The sequence below is a fragment of the Microcaecilia unicolor genome, chromosome 1, assembly GCF_901765095.1.
Source record: "Microcaecilia unicolor chromosome 1, aMicUni1.1, whole genome shotgun sequence".
NCBI classification, from domain to species: Eukaryota; Metazoa; Chordata; class Amphibia; order Gymnophiona; family Siphonopidae; genus Microcaecilia; species Microcaecilia unicolor.
The window spans coordinates 450,483,383-450,503,918 of record NC_044031.1 but is presented as its reverse complement, the minus strand read 5'-3'; the positions used below and the strand labels follow the sequence as shown (position 1 = coordinate 450,503,918).

Here is a 20,536-nt window from a genome sequence, read left to right as displayed (position 1 = left end):
GAGGTTAATGACACAGTCTCCATTTGTCAGTACCAGATCTAACGTAGCCATCTCTCGAGTGAAAAGAATACTCCTTATAGAGTATCGGCCTGCTTATCCGACATTGCTGCCTGGATGTCCAACCGCCACCTGAAACGGAACATGGCCAAGACAGAGCTTATTGTCTTTCCACCCAAACCCACTTCTTCTCTCCCTCCACTCTCTATCTCAGTCGATGGCACCCTCATCCTCCCCCAGTCTCATCTGCCCGCAACCTCGGTGTCATCTTCGACTCCTCCCTCTCCTTCTCTGCGCATATCCAGCAGATAGCCAAGACCTGTCGCTTAAGACCTGTCACTTCTTTCTCTATAACATCAGCAAAATTCACCCTTTCCTCTCTGAGCACACCACCTGAACTCTCGTCCACTCTCTCATTACCTCTCGCCTTGACTACTGCAACCTACTCCTCACTGGCCTCCCACTTAGCCATCTATCCCCCCTTCAATCCGTTCAGAACTCTGCTGCACATCTTATCTTCCGCCTAGACCGATATGCTCATATCACCCCTCTCCTCAAGTCACTTCACTGGCTTCTGATTAGGTACCACATACAGTTCAAGCTTCTCCTACTAACCTACAAATGCACTCAATCTGCAGCTCCTCATTACCTCCTCTACCCTTATCTCCCCTTACGCTCCTACCCGAAACCTCCGCTCACACGACAAGTCCCTCCTCTCTGTACCCTTCTCCACCACCGCCAATTCCAGGCTCCGCCCTTCTGCCTTGCCTCTCCCTATGCTTGGAATAAACTTCCTGAGCCCATACGCCAAGCCCCCTCCCTGCCCATCTTCAATCCTTGCTCAAAGCCCACCTCTTCAATGTCGCCTTCGGCACCTAACCATTATACCTCTATTCAGGAAATCTAGACTGCCCTAATTTGATTGACTGCACATTTTGTTCATTAGATTGTAAGCTCCTTTGAGCAGGGACTGTCCTTCTTTGTTAAACTGTACAACGCTGCGTAACCCTAGCACACTTTAGAAGTGTTAAGTAGTAGTAGTAGTAGAGCATCCATGAGCTTTCTATTCCTCGCTAGCACTGGAACAGTAAGAGTCCAGTCTTCAGTTAGAAGAGTTACATCACTTACAAGCAGGACCTCTCCTTTGCAAAGCATTTTCGTGATGCCTCTTATATCTGATCCCCGCCCCATCTTCCTTCTCAGAACCCACTGTAATTCAATTCCTCTCAGCGCCTCCTTTTATTTGTTACTATTATTGTATTCCCAATACAAAGAGAGATACTGCTCTCCCATTTGCTTTGAAAGAGATTATAGCTTGATTCTGGTTTCTAATACACCAAGACCTAGTAATTGCAACTATATCTAAGTCTATCTATGTCATAATGTCATCTTTATTTTGTTTAAAAGACTTTTTTTTTTTAATGTTGTACCCCCGCGCTTTCCCACTCATGGCAGGCTCATGCGCTTACATGGGGCAATGGAGGGTTAAGTGAGTTGCCCAAAGTCACAAGGAGCTGGCTGTGCCTGAAGTGGAAATCGAACTCAGTTCCTTAGTTCCCCAGGACCAAAGTCCACCACCCTAACCACTAGGCCACTCCTCCACTCCACTCCACTCAAAGCGGCTTAGGTACTTATTTGTACCTGGGGCAATGGAGGGTTGAGTGACTTGCCCAGAGTCACAAGGAGCTGCCTGTGCCTGCAGTGGGAATCGAACCCAGTTCCCCAGGACCAAAGTCCACCACTCTAACCACTAGGCCACTCCTCCACTGCATGTATAACTATCTTCTATGTTATTTTGCCTGCCTATTACTTCACTTTTGCTTACTTATATTGAATATCTAGCCTCTGATTATTCTTGCTGTTCGTGTTATTGGTAATGCCTGGTTTACAGAATGAAGTGTAGATATTTCCTGCAATTAAGATGAAATGCCATCCCCAGTGAACATAATCAGTCCCTTTCGACAAGTAGGGGGAAGATGTGTGGGGGGGGGGGACTTTTTTGCAAAATAAAAAACAAGAAATAAGGAGTTTTATGAGGACCAAGATGGGATGTAACCCTCTGATCTTTTCGGAAATGAGGAAATACATTGAATAAAACCTTTGATTCCTTCCCTGTACTTGGACAGGTTCTATTGCAGTGGCTTAAGGAAGTAGAATGTCTCTGTGGACAGGAGTGTGGGCTTGTGATAACACTCGGGAGTCTTTCAGGAGGAAAAAAAGAAAGAAAAAAAAACCACATGGGAGACAGTAACCAGATTTTAGGATGCTGATCACCTAGGAATTTATCACCTGCTATCATTCATGAAAAAAGAACTGCACCCAACCCACTACAGGTAGGGCAAGATGTGTACTGGTGAAAAGAACAGGTAATGTTTACTTATGTTCACACAGTACAGTCAAAAGGAAAATGGATGATAGGGCTGAATGGCGGTGGCTTGCTTTTGTCATCTTCTCAACTCAGAGAATTGATGTTGGGGCTGTTACGGTTGCTTAGCAGAGACCATGAAACTTATTTCTCCATAGTAAAAACCTTTCATACATCAGATTGTGCTATTTATCTATAGAACGATGTATATAGCCCATGCCACTCTTTATGGTCATCTCAAATAGGGCTGCTTTGTTTACGCCTTTTATCTGAAATTAGGCTATCAACATGTTGCACTGCTTTCTCTTATTGTGATCCTTCTTCGTGGAACACTGCCTCAGGAATTCAGAAACAATCAACAGTTGCTTGCTATTCTGGAACCTTATGCTGGAGGGTGGATTCCACATGAGAGATTAAGATTATTTGTATTACGTGCTATGTAGATTTTAGCATGTTTTTATTTTATTCTGCAATGGTTGATGCTTTAAGATTTAAATTGCTATTTCTTTAGCACATATTTTTGTTACCTGATAATTTTTAGTCCTATCAGACCAGTCCAGACCAATGGGGTTGTGTCAGTCTACCAGCGGATAAAGTCAGAGAATGAAAATGGTTCTTAAGTGATTCGCCCCTTAAGAGTATCGTGCTGCATAGGATGTTTAGTATTTCGAATAGCCAAGCAATGGTGCTCAAAATTCATCTGGTGGCCAATAGTGAATATTTGAGACCAAATGCCTCAATCCAGTCAGAACCTTACCAGCCATTACAGCATATCTCTACTGACATGCAGATATTTTACTGAGTCAGGAGATATGCAACATACAATAGGCTAGGAAACTTAACAGTAGAATCAGTAATATCTGAAAAATATAGCTTATAACGAAGAAAATTAAATCAACCAAACAGGTAGGGATTCTGGACTGGTCTGATAGGACTAAAGGAAAGAAAGTTATCAGGTAAGATAACTTTTCCTTCCATAGCATCCTATCAAACCAGTCCAGACCAATGGGGTATAGCAAAGTAGCGTCCCCAACATAGGGTGAAACTAAAAGGTTTAAACACTCAAAAGAGAGAAACTGGAATAGCCTTAGAGATCTTTCCCAGCAAACCCCAGTAGAAAGAACCAAGACCAATCAGAAGTATTCTGGAAAGACAACGGGTATGGAAGAGGAGAAGAGAGTGAGTCACATGATAAGTAGAAAAACAGAAAATAGCATTGATAGACAATGGAAGAGATGCATAAAGCAAGAAACAACTCAACTGTTTTTTTTTTAATGGGTCTTTGAAGGCAACAGCCTAAGATCAAAGCACATCTATGAGGGGAATATTGTAACTACAATAGAAGTCATGGAGGAGTTAAATATTCAGAGAAGGGAATATAAGAAGAAAGTAATCAAGAGCTGACCCCCCCCCCAAAAAAAAAAAATATATATATATATAGTGCTCCTCCGTCTGTGACAACCAGGAAAATCCAGAAGCAAACTGAAGAATCAGCCTTCGCTGAGAATAAAGAAGGGAGACCAATGAGGTCTAAACAGAATGGCTATTGACTGATATGGTGGCAAAAAATGCCCTATTCAGACATGAAAATCCAAATATCATCATAAGCATAAGAAGAGAGCATGAGGGCCCTGAGACATGCCACAAAATATAAGACACTAAGACAGGACAACCAAGAATGGGAGCCTAATAAGCTCAGAATAAAACCACAATATCAGAGACTTCCTGGATTTCAGAAGGCGTTGACAAAGTACCTCATGAAAGACTCCAGAGGAAATTGGAGAGTCATGGGATAGGAGGTAGTGTTCTATTGTGGATTAAAAATTGGTTTAAAAGATAGAAAACAGAGAGTAGGGTTAAATGGTCAGTATTCTCAATGGAGAAGGGTAGATAATGTGGTTCCTCAGGGGACTGTGCTGGGACCGCTGCTTTTAACATATTTATAAATGTTCTAGAGATGGGAGTAACTAGTGAGGTAATTAAATTTGCTGATGACACAAAATTATTCAAAGTCATTAAATCGCGGGAGGATTGTAAAAAATTACAAGAGGACTTTACAAGACTGGGAGTCTAAATGGCAGATGACGTTTAATGTGAGCAAGTGCAAAGTGATGCATGTGAGAAAGAGGAACCCGAATTATAGCTACGTCATGCAAGGTTCCACGTTAGTGGTCACATACCAAGAAAGAGATTTAGGTGTCGTTGTTGATGATACATTGAAACCTTCTGCTCAGTGTGCTGCTGCTGCAGCTAAGAAAGTAGCTAGAATGTTAGGTATTATTAGGAAAGGAATGGAAAACAAAAATGAGGATGATATATGCTTTGTATCGCTCCATGGTGCGACCGCACCTCGAATATTGTGTTCAATTCTGGTCGCCGCATCTCAAAAAAAATATAGTGGAATTAGAAAAAAGGTACAGAGAAGGGCGACGAAAATGATAAAGGGGATGGGACGACTTCCCTATGAGGAAAGGCTAAAGTGGCTAGGGCTCTTCAGCTTGGAGAAAAAGCAGCTGAGGGGAGATATGATAGAGGTCTATAAAATAATGAGTGGAGTTGAACGGGTAGATGTGAAGCATCTGTTTACGCTTTCCAAAATACTAGGACTAGGGGGGCATGTGATTAAGCTACAATGTAGTAAATTTAAAACGAATCAGAGAAAATGTTTCTTCACTCAATGTGTATTCGTTGCCAGAGAATGTGGTAAAGTTGGTTAGCTTACCGGAGTTTTAAAAAATGGTTTGGACGGCTTCCTAAAGGAAAGGTCCATAGACCATTATTAAATGGACTTGTGGAAAATCCACTATTTCTGAGATAAGCATTATAGAATGTTTTATACTTTTTTGGAATCTTGCCAGATATTTCTGATCTGGATTGGCCACTGTTGGAAACAGAATGCTGGGCTTGATGGACCTTTGGTCTTTCCCAGTATGGCAATATGTACTTATAACAGCAGTGGTTAATGCCAGTGCTATAGTGTTAGCTGTGCAAAACAGCTAAAGTATAGAATTCCACAAAGTACATAATTTATGCAGCCTGAGTCATATGGGTAACCAGCGAAACTGTACTAAATAGTTGTGCAGATTAAATGAGGCACATAGTCAGTTACCAAAACCAGAAAAAACAGTCTACTGACGAAGCCAAGCACCTTAAGCAAATGCATCAAGAGATGTTATACATGTAGCCACATATCGCTTCTGTACCTTATATTCCAAACTGATTTCTTCCAATATTTGTTCGCATAACTGCTTAACTCTATTAAGTTCTCCCTACGTTCTCTATGTAACACCAATTTGTATTCTTCTCACTCTGGAATGGCGAAAGCCATAACGGAGTACTGTAAGCCACATTGAGCCTGCAAATAGGTGGGAAAATGTGGGATACAAATGCAACAAATAAATAAATATAGCTGTAGTTATAGATGTGGCTGTCAAAACTGGAGACATCCATGCCACCGCTGTCGCAAGATTTACAGAAGCAAGTGTGCAGCAGTATCCATACAGGCATCTGCAGTAGCTGGTGCCATATAGTCAGCCGCAACAGGTAGTGCCACACAGGCAATCATGGTAATCTGGTGTCATAGAGGCACTGTGGTGGTTAGTAAAATACTGGCAGCTGCAGTGGCTGATGTTATACAAACAGCTGTGGTGACTGGTGACAGAGAGACAGCTACAGTAGCTGGAACCATACAGGCGGCAGAGTGGTAGACGTAGCTGTAGTAACTGGCATCATACAGGTGGCTGCTGCATCTGAAGTCACACGCTTGCATGTTGCAGCTGAAGCCATATCTACAGATACTGCATGTAATATAACAGCTATGGCAAGCGCATCTGGTACCCTACTTATAGGTAGTGCAGCCGAGGTCATGCAATCAACTGCTGCCTGGGAAGCTACACAAAATGTGCATTTAATGTCCTACAGACAGCTAGTATATCTGACGTCCCATAGGCAACTTTGCAACTTGCCATATACACAGTTTCCATAACAAACATACAGACAACTGCTGGAACTGTGCTATACAGACAGCCAGTGCACATACAGGGTGACAGAGTAGTCATGCTAAACAGCTGGCTACTAGAACAGCACTACAGCTGACTTGGAACGTCATGATATGTAGACAACTGCTAAAGAAGAAATTCAGCTATTTCAGCTGCACAACGCAGCTGACTGTGTAACTGCATAAGCAGAGGGTTGTCGTATCTATGAAATAGTGGCACTGTGCAATTGAGCTGGTTGTCACAGGGACAGAAAATAGGCAGCTGCTTAAGTTGAACAGTAATGACAGCTGTTGTAACTATGGAAACAGCTCAGTTGTTGCACATATGTAAAACAGGTGACTTGCAACTACACAACAGAGGTGGAGTAGCAGGAGCCACACAGGTAGATGATGTAGGAGAACTAGACCAGCAGCCACATAGAATAGCAATACAGGTGGTTTCTGCTACTGGGAAGAAACCCAAAGGGGTGCTGCAATTCTGCAATATAGCTGGATGCTGCCACCATACAAACAAGTGGTCAGTGCCACTGTGCAACCAAGACAGTTGCTACAAATGTGCCACGTAGGTGGCCTGTGCCACTGTGCAACCTAGGTGCTTGCTGCAACCGCACAACCTAAGAGTCTGCCATCCTGTGTGATATAAGTGGGTGCAGAAAGCTTGCAATCCAGGTGGTCAACAGTGCCACCCACGCAGGAGCTGTGATGCACAGGAAGATATAGAAAGAGCTGTGTACTACATGTGGAAGACAAGTGCAACACAGCTGAATGGAAGAACTGAGCCAGCTCCGAATCATCACAGGCTACCAAACTTCTTTGACTGTATTATTCCCATAACCAAAAAATAGTGCTACCATGCTAAATCTGGTAAGCCAAATGAGTAGCTCATGCTGAAGCAGATCGTGCTCATCTAATTTAGTAGAACACGGCCAACAGTTGAATTATACAGCTTTGACCAGTTAGAGAATGAAAAAAAACACAACTGCCTTACCTTAACAAAAGAACCAACTGGGACAGCTCTATGCACAGTTAAGTCATTTCAGAAGATATATAGATAGATATTTTTTTTTCTTTATTTTAAGAGTAGAAAATGTCTCTAGGACAGAAAAGGACAAAAGGGATCCTTTTCCCCTTGCTGAAACAGATTATTTTCTCAGGTAAACCAGGGGCGTAGCTACGGGTGGGCTTGGGTGGGCCATCTCAGCTCAGGCCCACCCAGTTTGTCCTGCTCCTCCAATCGGTGCCGGTCCTCTAGGCGCTGATTAGGCCTGCAGCGGGAGGGAGTGCAGTGCACAGCCGACAGAAAAAAACAGCAGCTCACCTGAGTTTAGTCCTCCGACAGATTTAGAGAGCGCTGCAGACTGTACTCCATGTGCTTCCACTTCGTTCCTTCCTACCCCCCATGTCGCGTGCGTTTAAACCTTTTATTTTCCTCGCCGCAATCAGCAGTGGCTTACAGAGGGCGGGGCGGTGGGGGCGGACCGCCCCGGGTGCAACCCAATGGAGGGGGGGGGGGTTCTAACCTTTACTCCATCATCAGTTCGGCCTGCCTTCGCACCGACGCATGCCTAACATCTCTACTGCCTGCCGCTCGCTGCATGCATCTCCTCCTTCTCTCGTCCACCGAGTCCCGCCCATCTCGACCGATGACTGCTCAGCCTTCCTTCCCCTGCGGCACCTCGGCCAGTGCACCTTGCGGACTGATGTCTCTTCCGATGGCTGGCTCCTCTCTCCCTCCTAGCTCGCGGCTGCCCGCCATCATCAGTGCAGCCACGAGCCTGCGCTTTCCGCTTCCTGCTGCGCTTGCACTCCATCCTCGCCGGGCCACCAGTAGTATCAGCACTCAGCAGAAGAATCATGGAGGCCATTTCCATCCCAGGTCCGGAGCACAGCCAGGTAATTAGGCCCTGCAGACTTGGGGGAGATTCCAAACTATGGGGGGATGGGTAAAGGGTAGGTCAGGGCTAACACTAGATTACGGGGAAGGAGGGATGGGGGTAGGATAGAGAAGGGAAGGACTGATGCCAGGCTATGGAGATGGGGTTAGGGTAGAGAAGGGAAGGGCTGATGCTGGGCTATGTGGATGGATGCTATGGGATTGAATGAGATAGGAGGGGGTAAGGTAGAGAAGGGAAGGACTGATGTTGGGCTACAGAGATGGATGGGAGGTAGGAAAGGATGGGTAGGGCTGATTCTGAGCTATATGAATATAGGGGGGGGCAGGTTAGGAAGGGAAGGGTAAAGCTGATGCCAGGCTACAGGGATAGATGGGTGGTAAGAAGGGATGGGTAGGGCTGATATCAGGCTACAGGGAGGGATGGGGGGGTGGGAACAAGGCTGATGGGTAGGGCTGATGCTGAGTTACAGGACAATTTAAAAGTTTTGGTCCTTTATTCTGTAATTGATAAGGGTTGGTCTGTGTTCTGCATGTGACTGAGGTGAAAGATTCTTCTGGCATGTGGCTTGTGTGGGGATCTATATCAGTCTGACTTTTTTTGTTTGGCTTTTCCAATGGGACACATACTGCTGTTGTGTATATTCACTGCTGCCTTTTTAAAGGTGCTGTTATTGATATTTGTGTGTTCAGAATTGGTGGTGGTAAGGTTTGCAACATAGGTATTTATTTGATTAATGTTTATGCAGGACACTTGTTGGGCAGGCTGTTCATTAGAAATCCTTCATCAAGGCATTATTTAGGAGTATCCCAAGAAATGCAACTCACACCTATATACATAGTGCCCACCCATACTAGCTCTGGGCCCACCCAAAATGTTAGGTCTGGCTACACCACTAGGTAAAACTATAGATAACTTCGTATTATCAGAAAACAGAGAATAGATTCTTGTGGGAAATATAGCCAAGGTATTAGGCAAAGATAAACAGTCTAATCTACAGCACAAATATATAGACAGAAGAACTTATGCTGCAAAGAACAAGGCACATCAAACAGTTGATATGAGAACCAACATACACGAACTGCAAGCAGTATGTTCTACCATATTCACAAACACAACTCTCAAAATTAGCAATTATCTGACACCTTAGGATCCACACCTAAAAAAGAATAAAAGGGAGAGCCCTTAACGCGAGTTGCTTTATTTTTCTTAGATGTTCAGATTTGTCTACAGCTTGGATAAGCAAGCAAAAAAAAAAAACACACCAGCTGATAAAAACAAGAAGAGAAAATTCTGACAGAGAAAAAAAACTGACAATGTAAAGCAGCACCTATAAACAAAAAGCTAGTCCTACACAAAGAGAGTCACAGATAAATATTACTACCAATAATAATGTCTATAGCGCTACTAGACGTATGAAGTGTTGTACACTGGACATAAAGAGACAGTCCCTGCTCGACAGAGCTTACAATCTAATTAGGACAGACAAACAGGACAAATAAGAGATAAGAGATAAGGGAATTACTAAGGTGGGAATGATAAAATATGAGTACTGAACAAGTGAGTAAGAATTAAGAGTTAAAAGCAGGATCAAAAAGGTGGCCTTTTAGCCTAGATTTGAAGACCGACAGAAATGGAGCTTGACGTACCATCTCAGGAAGTCTATTCCAGGCATATGGTGCAGCAACATAAAAGGAACGGAGTCTGGAGTTAGTGGTGGAGGAGAAGGGTGCAGATAAGAGAGATTTACCCAGTGAACAGAGTTCCCAGGGACAAGTGTAAGGAGAGGTAAGAGTGGAGAGGTACTGAGGAGCTGCAGAGTTAATGCACTTGTAAGTCAATAAGAGGAGTTTGAATTGTATGCGGAAACAGAATCGGGAGCCAATGAAGTGACTTGAGGAGAGGGCTAATATGAGCATAGCGACACAGGTGGAATGTAAGTCGTGCAGCAAAATTTTGAACAGATTGAAGAGGCGAGAGATGGCTAAGTGGGAGACCTGTGAAAAGCAAGTGCAATAGTCTAAGCAAGAGATAAGAGTGTGGATAAGGTTTCTGGTAGTGTGCTCAGAAAGGTTTAAAGAAACCAGAAGAGCAAGGCTTTCTGTCAGTAACTCATGCAGCTGAGCAGGAAAGAGTCCTTGCTGTGAGGGATGAACAAGCCAGATATATATGTGTGTGCGTGTGTTTAAAAAGGAACAGAAATACAGACAACACTAGTGCACTGAAATAGCCGAAATAAATCGGAGCAGACTAACTTCCAAAGGAGACCACTGATGGTCCGGGGGTGGTGGGGATCTCAGAGACCTCAGACATACCTCAGCTCCACAGAACAGCTACCTTTTTTTTTTTTTTTTTTTTTAACAAACAGGAGCTAATGCCAAAGAAGGCACCCCAAACTCAACTGAAACCCAGATATTAAACTGGGTCAAGAGAACAAGCCCAGGACGGCACCCCCAACCCAACAGAAGTACAGTTGAGAAGCTGGTTCAGGAGAACAAGCCAAATAGGTCAGGCACTATCCAAGTCAATTGAGACTCAGCATAAAACTGGCTCAGGAGCACAAAACCCCCAAAAGGTAGTTAAAGCTCAAGTGAAACTAGTCAAAACCACGACAGGAGCAGGCTGTTAGCCCATCATCCATCCACTTGGGAGACAGAAATACTGAACATTCTATGCAGCACGATACCCTTAAGGGGCAAACCATTTGAGATTTTCATTCTCTGTCTTTATCTGCTGGTAGATGGACACAACCCCATTGGTCTGGACTGGTCTAATAGGATGCTATGGAAACATTTTAAATGTGAAAAAAAAACACCAAAAAAACCACTAAAGTCACATTTCCTTAGAACAGCCAAAAAAATACTCAAGCATTAATAACCATATAAACATATGATGCAAGTGCTCCATCTTGCAGAACTGAACACTCAAAGTGGATAAAATTTTCTAATAGTTTTGTTTTGATCAGAAAATTAACAAACAGTTGCAAATAGATTTGAATTAGGTACTTACTATGACAAGTTGCTTGTCACTCTCTTTTTCAGCGTCTTTTAATTTTTTTATTTCTTTCTGAATATTCACTTCAAGAGACTGAGTCTTCTCTACTGAAGAACCGTTTGATAAAGGTACCCTTTCAATGTAAACACAAGTTTCATATTAGGAAAAGAAGGCAGCTGCAGCTTCCAAATTCTGGATGAGATACTATATGGCCGAAGCTACCACACGTGATAAATGTCACAGCAATGGCATGCATCAATCACAGACAGTCTGATGAAATATTCTGAGACCATTCTAAGTCAATGTGTTGTTTATATACCGCCGATCCCCATACGGGTTCACCATGGTTTACAAATGAAGAAAAATCAATAACAGAAACAACTTAAAATAAACAAACTAATAAAAAAAAATTAAACGTATCATTTGTCAAATAAAGAAGTTTTCAATTTCTTTTACCCCCCCCTCCCCCCAGATATGAAGTTTCTAATCTCAATGAAGACAGAAAAGAATTCCACAAAGAAACTACCACATAAGAGAACAGATTAGCTAACTATATATGTTAACTGCCCAAAAACCCAGACCTGAACCAATAAATTCAACAGATACAGCAAAATCATCATATGGCAACAGCATAGCTCTAAGCAACTCGAACGTTACATATCCACTAATAGGTTACTGAACTGGGGCCATACCATTTTTCACCCATCTCAGATGCTGGCGTAGAAAACAAGTTCCGTACTGGCAATTTAGGATCAGAACCTAAGATTTAATTTGAAAACAAAGATCTTAATTACTTTTTGTTGAATATTTGTAATGAAATTTACACATTTTATACCTCTTGAAGGAGGCAAAACATTTTTTCCACTTCTCTAAGTACCATATTTTCATGCATATAGGACTAGATTCTATATATCACGCCTAAAAATTTGGCGCCAAAATGAAATACACCCAAACAAGTACGCCTTAATTTAGGCGTACCTTTATATTTCCAAGCATTTTATAAAATATGCCGAACACTGGTCAGCATGACTAAATTTAGACGCGGGCAGTTACATCAAGTAAAACCTGGTGTAAATGCAGACACTTAAATTAGCCGTGGAATGAGTGTGTTCTATAACAATGTGCATAGATTTTAGAAACGTCCACAACCCACCCATGGCCATGCCCCCTTTCAACTATACAACTTAGAATTTACACGTAGCACGCTATAGAATATGCTTACAGTTCTACGTGTAAATTCTAATGCCAATTAGTGTCAAAAATTGCTTAACTGGCATCAGCACTGATTGGCTTGTTAACCAATTAGGTTATGCGCATTGTTATGGAATGCACTTCGATTTCCACATGGAAATCTCGGCACGATATATACAATCTGGGGAAAAACATGCGCATTATACACATTTTTACAAACCATGCACATGCTATATGAGTGGGCATCCTATACCGGTGTATTTTTACTAAGATGCACTAAATGTAAAATTAGTAGATTTAAGCCTTTTTGTTTTTGTGAAGCAATGATGTCTGCAAGAACCTCTAATGAAAACCCTTAAAAAATTGTGTTAGTTTGGCACTTAGCACTGTCAGGTTCTCTCTGGAGCAAACATGAGCCCTTGGGTTGCTGACGAGGAGCGACAGCAGCAGGCAAAACTCACCAACCAACGCTGGGCAAGCACACCGGCACCGGCAGGGACTGCAGGCACCGCCCAGCGAGCCAGAACACACGGACTGGAATCCCCCGGACTGGAGGACTGGAACACTGGACTGGAACCCCCCCGGACTGGAGGACACTGGACTGGTCCGTACAGCTTCACCTGCACTTAGCCACTGCCCCCCAAGGGTTGAGCCCCTGGATTCGAGTGGCCGGCAGGACTTACCGGATACCGGATGACACAGGGACCAGGACTAGAACAAGCTGGAAACAGCAGTACTCCTAAATCCTAAACTGACATAAGTGCTCCCAAGCCCTAACCAACAGAAGAACTCCAAACAGAACCCAACAAAAGTGTTCCTAACAATAAACCAACAAAAGGACTTCCTAACCCCTATACTAACAGAAGTGCTACCAATAGCACCACTAGGAAAAGCAGGGGAGCCACAGGGAAAGAGCAGGGAACCTAAACACAAACTAGTACAGGTGCTCCTAAGCATCAAGCACAACAGCTCTACAACCCTAAACTAACTACGGGGGAAAAAACAGGGAAGCTAAACACAGAAGTACTTCTAAAGCACCAACCACAGAAATGCTTCCAAAGCACCAAAAGAGAAAGCAGGGGAGCTACAAGAGAAAAGCAGGGAAGCTAAACACATAAGCCAAAAGTGCTTCTAAAGCACCACACACAGAAGTTCTACTAAATCACCAAAAGGGAAAGCAGGGGAGCCACAAGGGAAAAGCAGGGAAGCTAACACAGATCAAAAGTGCACACTGCACTACCACTAACCTGGACCTTAAGCAAACGTTGCAAAGGCCCTGAAGGGAAGAACACCACTTCCTTATCAAGGCCCTGCCTGATGATGTCACCACTACCAGACACAGGCAGGCAGCATACTGAAACAGAGCTAGAGCTAACTCAGGCTTAACTCCCACAGCTGCAGTATAGCAGAGAAATTAGAGCCACGCTGGAAGCAACCAGCACACAGAAGCAGCTAGCTCAGGTAACATACACAGCTGCAGTATAGTAAAGCAATTAGACTCATGCTGGGAGCAACCAACCCACAGACACAGAGCCAGCTCTAGCAACACAGAAAGAAGAAACAGAAGCCAGCACAGAAGCTGACCACCAAAATGGGGTAAGTCTGGGAGAGGTCACGGCCACAATCGTAACAAGCACATCTTAGAAAAATGCGCTATACCAGTTTATTTTTCTATGACGTGCTAATTGCCAAACACATTTGTTTTTAAAAAAATTTTTGTTTTAGGTTCTTGCAGGCATCATTGCTGCACAAAAGCTAAAAATAAAAAGCCTTAACAAATCCGCTAATTTTGGTATGTTATACCAGTTTATTTTTTACATAGAATCAATTTGCCTGCATTATATACATGGACGAGTTATAGGCCTTATCCTATAAAGGTTATGCTCCTAATCTGTGAGCATAATTTATGCTCCTAAATTAGGAGCATATTCTATTTTGGAAAACAGAGTATGCTCATAAATTAAAAGCATAACCTTTATATAGTATAAGGCCCTAACCCCTGGATTCTATATAATGCACTTAGATTTAGGCAATGAAATCAGCACAGATTCTATAACACCATGCATAATTTAATTGGTTTAATAAGATAATGACCACTGAGATCAGCACTGATTAGAATTTAGGCACACAATTTACTAAGAGTATTCTGTAATGTGAGCCGAACTTCTAACCTGTGAAAGCAAAAAGGGGCATGGTTAAGGGCGTTTCATGGGCATTACGAAATTTAGGTACCTAGTTATAGAATATGGCCCAGTGCACCTAAATCTACATGCTAGGATTTACACCATGTTTTAGTTGCTGAAAATGGATGCGCGCAGATTTAGGAGCTGAAACATCCACTAAGCATATTCTATAATCGGCACCTAAATCTATACGCTTAGTCGGCACCAATTTCAGCGCCGATTTTTTAGGCGTCATATATAGGCCCTCCTCCTAAATGTGTAAAACCACAGTACACTGCAAATTCAGATTCTGGTAGATTGCAGGTATAGCCATGTAAACAGTTTCATTTTCAGAACTTGTTGAAAAAAATAGCCCTTCCTCAGTGCCTCTAAAAAGTTTATACACTGTGGAACACCATTCAGACATTTAGCCATACTTAATAGAGGGGCCACAAGGGCATACATAGTAATGCAATGCTACCCCATTTCTTTTAAAATTACACTGGCTTCCAATCAAAGCAAGAACTGATTTTAAAATTGTGTATAGGCTTAATGCTGGATCTCTTGGTACTTTGGTATCTCTTTACTTTTCTAGTAAACCTTGTTATTCTTAGGAAATTAATTTAACTATCCCTTCTAATATTGTCGGAAAATTTCCTCAACACAAAGATCAATAGTAGGTAGATGACCTGATTTGTGGAACAGGCTACTAAAAACCTTGAGAGAAACTGACTATTACTATTCTTTTCGATGTCATTTGAAATCTTATTTGTTCTCCCAATACTTATTGAAAAAATAGTCACGATAGTTGTTTTGGGTTGTTTTTTTTAAATATAGATATAGGGGCTTTTTGCTCCCATTTTCTCCATGTTTTAGGGGGGAAAATGTATGAGGCCCTTCTACTAAGCAGCGCTAAAAAGTGGCCAGTGTGGGTCTTTCCTGTGCGCCGACGCCACTTTTAGCATGGTGGCAAAATGGCCCATTTTCCATATTAAATGGCCACGTGCTAATTTTCCCATTAACACGTGGCCATTAGAATGAGCCCTTACTGCCACCTATTTTGTAGGCAGTATGGGCTCACTCACTAACCGGTTAGCGAACAGTAATGTAGCTGTACTAACAAATTTGCGTAGAACATAGCTACTCTCTGCCCCCACAGCTACAAAATAAATTCTATTTTTAGTGTGTGAGTAGTGTGCGCCAATCCCAAAACTATTGTGAAGTCGCTTGAGCACGCACCCTGCGGCAGTGCTTTTTGCCCTGCAGTAAGCATGCATTAGTGCTTACCGCAGCTTAGTAAAAGGACCCCTATGCTTTCCTGGGACTCTAGCCCAATCTCTTGATTTGTGATCTGCATTGAGTCTAAACTGGTTAAGCAGAACAGAAATGCTCAGATTAGATTAGGTTTTCACATCTGTGTGTGTACCTTTCCAGCAAAATACTACCCATAACAGACAGGTGTGGGCGACCGCACATTTGTACTCATGCCAATATCTGACACAAAAGTATGCGAATCGTTTTCTTTTGAAAATAGGGGCAAAACCTGTGGGGTTAAAAGTACCCATTCTTCTTCCTCCACTGCTATTCTTTTATTTCCCTGCCTATCCTAAAGTGTACACACACACGCCAGGAGCTGAGCTACTCCCCCCACAAGCCAGACTGCTGCCTTTTTATGCTTTTTCTCCTTTGAGCCATGCCTTTGATTTTCTATCTAAATCTGTTGCACTAAAGCACAATTTTTTGCAAATAGGGCTTTGTGCAATTAAAAATGGAGTTTTGCAATTTTTAACTAAAGACACCCTTTAGCTAAAACATTTTTCAAAACAGACTAGTCTTGTAAAGATGAACTTCACACAATCGTTTATTTATATTTCTCATTAATGAGCTACTGAGAAGCAAAATCATACGAAGCAGCTCACTAATGAAGGATTTTGCTAAATTATGCCTGTTACTTCCATTAAGGTTCAGGTGGTGTCATTTTAACAGTGGCAGCTGCTGATCATCCCTCTGAACCTTTAGGGGAAGGGGGGAGGGGAGGGTCTGACCTCACTATTTCTGCTTTTTAAGAGGTTGTGGCATTAATCGTAACATTTATGTTCCTAGTTGGGGATGACAAGAGGTGGAGTGGACTGTTAGACTACTAGGGATTGAGGGCTATCCCGGAAGATGAGGGGTGCCTTGGATTCCAGCTTTAATTTTATGCCAACCACAATTTGAAGGGAAACACATGGCAACATGCAAAAAAAAAAACCTTGAAATATACCTACAAATGGAGGCCTCATTTAACTAAGTTTTGCAAAAACCGGTTCCATTCCATGAATTATTTTTGCAAGTTAGCACATGACACCCTTACACAGGGTGTCTAAGGAGGCACTTTGAGATGAAGAGAAACTATACTGTTAGAGCTACAATGATGTGCAAATGTTTTTGCTCCCCCTTCCCCAACATCCCCTGTTATTGTATATGTGTCATATTGAATGGTTTCTGATCTTAGATTAAGGGAACTTGAGTAAACACATAACAGTTTATACATTACTAGCCGTTGAGCCCGTAAAAACGGGCTACTAAAGGAAGGGGGGGTTGAAAGGCCCCCCCCCTCCGGGGGTCACCGCCACCCCCCCCCCCCCCGGAGTCCCCTCCGCCACCCGGGCCAGGTACCTGGCTTCACTATTCAAACCGCCGGAACGCAGCACACAGCTCAACTGAGCTGCCGTCGGCCTTCCTTCTTCTCTGCGTGTGTTCCGCCCTCGTGTGACGTAACGTCGGCGAGGGCGGGACACAGGCAGGTAAGGAAGGCCAACGGCAGCTCAGTTGAGCTGTGTGCTGCGTTCCGGCAGTTTGAATAGTGAAGCCAGATACCTGGGCCGGGTGGAGGGTGGGTGGCGGCGGCGACTCCGGGTGGCTGGGGGGAGCGGTAGCGGCAACCCTGGGGGGGGGGGGGGAAGAGGTGGCGACGGCGGTTCCCTCACTCACAGGTGCGCAGGTTCCCTCTCTGTCACACCCCCGTCATCACGTATTGTCGCAGGGGCGGGACAGAGAGGGTCTCTACTGCACATTTGCGTGTGAGTACGCATCTTGCCATTTATATGTTTGATTGCATCATTTAAGGAACAAAGCTATCCAACACCCATATCACCCATTTGATAAATTAACTTCCCCCTAAACTTAACTGGTTGCAGTACCTTTAGCAGAAATATTTGTGACAAATATTCCCTATAATTTATCATCAGTCTTTCAATGTTGAGGAATCTTAGCCCACTCTACTTTGCAGAAGTGCTTTAATTCAGACACACTTGTAAGTTTTTTTTGCATGAATTGCTCATTTCAGGTTTCACCACAGAATCTCTATTGGGTTCAAGTCAGGACTTTGACTAGGCTAATCAAAAACGTTGTTTCTCCTCAGCCACATAGAATATAGACTTAACATAAGAATAGCCATACTGGGTCAGACCAATGGTTCATCTAGCACAGTATCCTGCTTCCAACCTGGCAGAAGCCCAATTAATAGCAACATTCCAGAATTATTGTCTTGTTGCATAAACCAATTAGGCTTCAGCTTTAGCCCATGGACAGATGACGGACATTCTCCTTAAGAATTTTCTAGTACAATGCATAATTCCTTCAATAACAGCAAGTTTTCAAGGTCCTGAGGCAGCAGTGGCGTACCTAGCTTGTTCCCCACCTGGGGTGGGGTCACTACTATACCCCCCCCCCCCCCCGTGCTGCATCCAAATCACACTACACAACCCCCGAAGTGCATCACCCCTACCACCTTTCCTCCTAGCAGGGGTTGTCGGCTCTGGCAGTCCCCTGCCCTGGAACAGGAAGTAACATCAGAAAGGGCAGGGAACTGGTAGAGCAGCAGGTGGCGAACAAGCTAGGTGGACAGCCCACACCGCCCTGCCCTTGGTATGTTACTGTGAAGCAGCAAAGCATTCCCACACTATCACCACCATGTTTGACGTTATTACTGTGAAATGTTATATTTGTTTTATGCCAGACAAAAATGGGACCTGTGTTGTCCAAAAGAGTTCCACTTTTGACTTCTCTATCCATAGAGCATTATCCCAAAGGCTTGGGGAATCATCTAGGTATGTATTTGCAAATGTGAGACAAGCACTAATGTTACTCTTGGAAAGCAGCAGTTTCCTCCTTGCTACTCTCCCATAGATCACATTTTTGACCAGTCTTTTTTCTCCAGAAGTGGCAGGGAAAGCACAGAGCTCATCTGTGGGCATGGTGGCAGTAATACTTTGTGAGCGAGCAGAAGAACCTGCAAGCACATGCCTCAAATGGATAGGCTTAATGGTGAGCTGGAGAGCTGCCAGTTCCAGGAAGAAAATTCTGAACTAGTCCTGGATTTCTGCAACTTATCCTAGTGCATTATGAGTTATGAAACACCGATTTAACTTGAGTAGTATCAGGGACTACAAATAACACACTAAAATCGGCAGGTAATATCACCACCGGATTGGCCAAAAAGCCTTCCTTCTGGAGCTGGGTAACTTGGTAGCTCTGCAGCAGTGAGCCAAGAACCAGAGAAGTTGCACAAGTCATTTTCACCCTCCATTGCCTCTGGTACAAACCAGTGGTGCCAAGGGAAAATATATCTGAGGTATATATTTACAAAGTTTTATATGTGAGAAAAGTTTCACAAATGGAAGCAGCAAAATAAAAAAAAATTACTTTCTTTGGGGTTTATGAAAGGATATAGACAAAGAAAAGGCAGAATTAAGACAGTGTTCAAAGGAATTTGCCCAGGAAACTTAATAGCTAGCTGGGTAAATTCCCTGGGCTGAAAACTTCATTTCATTTAGTACATATACAGGTACATTTGTAGCAATGGATGGAACCAGGCTGCTGGTGCTAACATTAAAAAAAAAAAAAAAAAAAAAAAAAAAAAAAGACAGCAGCTTTTAAACCAAAAGGGGGGTGGGGGTGGGGAAGCCAACAGTAGCCCAGGAGCGCATGGTTCAGAGTGGAGTATCCTTGAAGGATACAACTGAAATAGGATCTTTAAGGAATCACAATGCAGAGGTTTCCATAATGATGAAAAAAAAAGGCAGGAGTGTTTAATGGGAGAACAGAGTAAAGCATGCAAATTATCCCCATCAACTTCAAAGCCGCATATACATGCAAGGAAAAAAACTAGCATCTATATACAAATGCTAACAGCATAAAAAATAAGATAGGAGAGTTGGAGTATATAGCACTAAAGGATGAGGCATTTCAGAGACCTGATTGAAGGAGGAAAATCAATGGGACATTGTTAATCACTGTACAATTTATATTGCAATGATAGATTGGAGCGGAGTGGGGGGGGGGGGTTGCGCTATATGTTAAAGAGAGAATTGAGTCAAACAACATAAACATTCTAAACGAAACAGACAGCAGCGTGGAATCCTTATGAATAGAAATACTATGTGTGAAGGGGCGTATACTGGCAGGGCTGTACTACCGTCCACCAGGATAGAACGGACAGATGAGGAAATACAGAAATTAAGAAAGCTGGAAAACTGAGCAACACTATAATAATGGGTACTTTCAATTACCCTAATATTGACTGGATAAATATTACATCAAGGAGCACTAAGGATGTACAATTCCTAGATGTAATAAATGACTGCTTCTTGGAGCAACTGGTCCAAGAACCAACAAGAGGGGGAGCCATTTTAGATCTAGTCGTTAGTGGAACAGAGGGCAGTGTTGGATCCACTGGGAAACAGCGATCATAACATGATCAAATTTGAGCTGATATCTGGAGTGAAATCACTAAGGAAATCTACTGTAGCAGCATTTAATTTTCAAAAGCCCACCTTTTTGATGCTACTTTTAACTCCGAACCCTTATTTTATCATCCTCACTTTAATATTCCCTTATGTCCTGTTTGTCAGTCCTCCTAATTAGATTGTAAACTCTGTCGAGTAGGGACTGTCTC

At 43.0% G+C, this 20,536-nt stretch overlaps 1 protein-coding gene across 3 annotated transcripts in view; it reads right to left on the bottom strand.

The window, feature by feature from the left end:
- The window catches only part of ESCO1 (establishment of sister chromatid cohesion N-acetyltransferase 1), a 128,995-nt gene that overhangs the window by 67,372 nt on the left and 41,087 nt on the right, over positions 1-20,536 (bottom strand). For all 3 annotated transcript variants that reach the window (XM_030212847.1, XM_030212854.1, XM_030212863.1), the window contains 2 exons: positions 11,938-12,004; positions 11,261-11,378 (listed from right to left, as the gene is read on the bottom strand). In XM_030212847.1, coding sequence (XP_030068707.1) covers positions 11,261-11,378; positions 11,938-12,004 — 185 coding nt within the window. The remainder of the gene's footprint in view (positions 1-11,260; positions 11,379-11,937; positions 12,005-20,536) is intronic.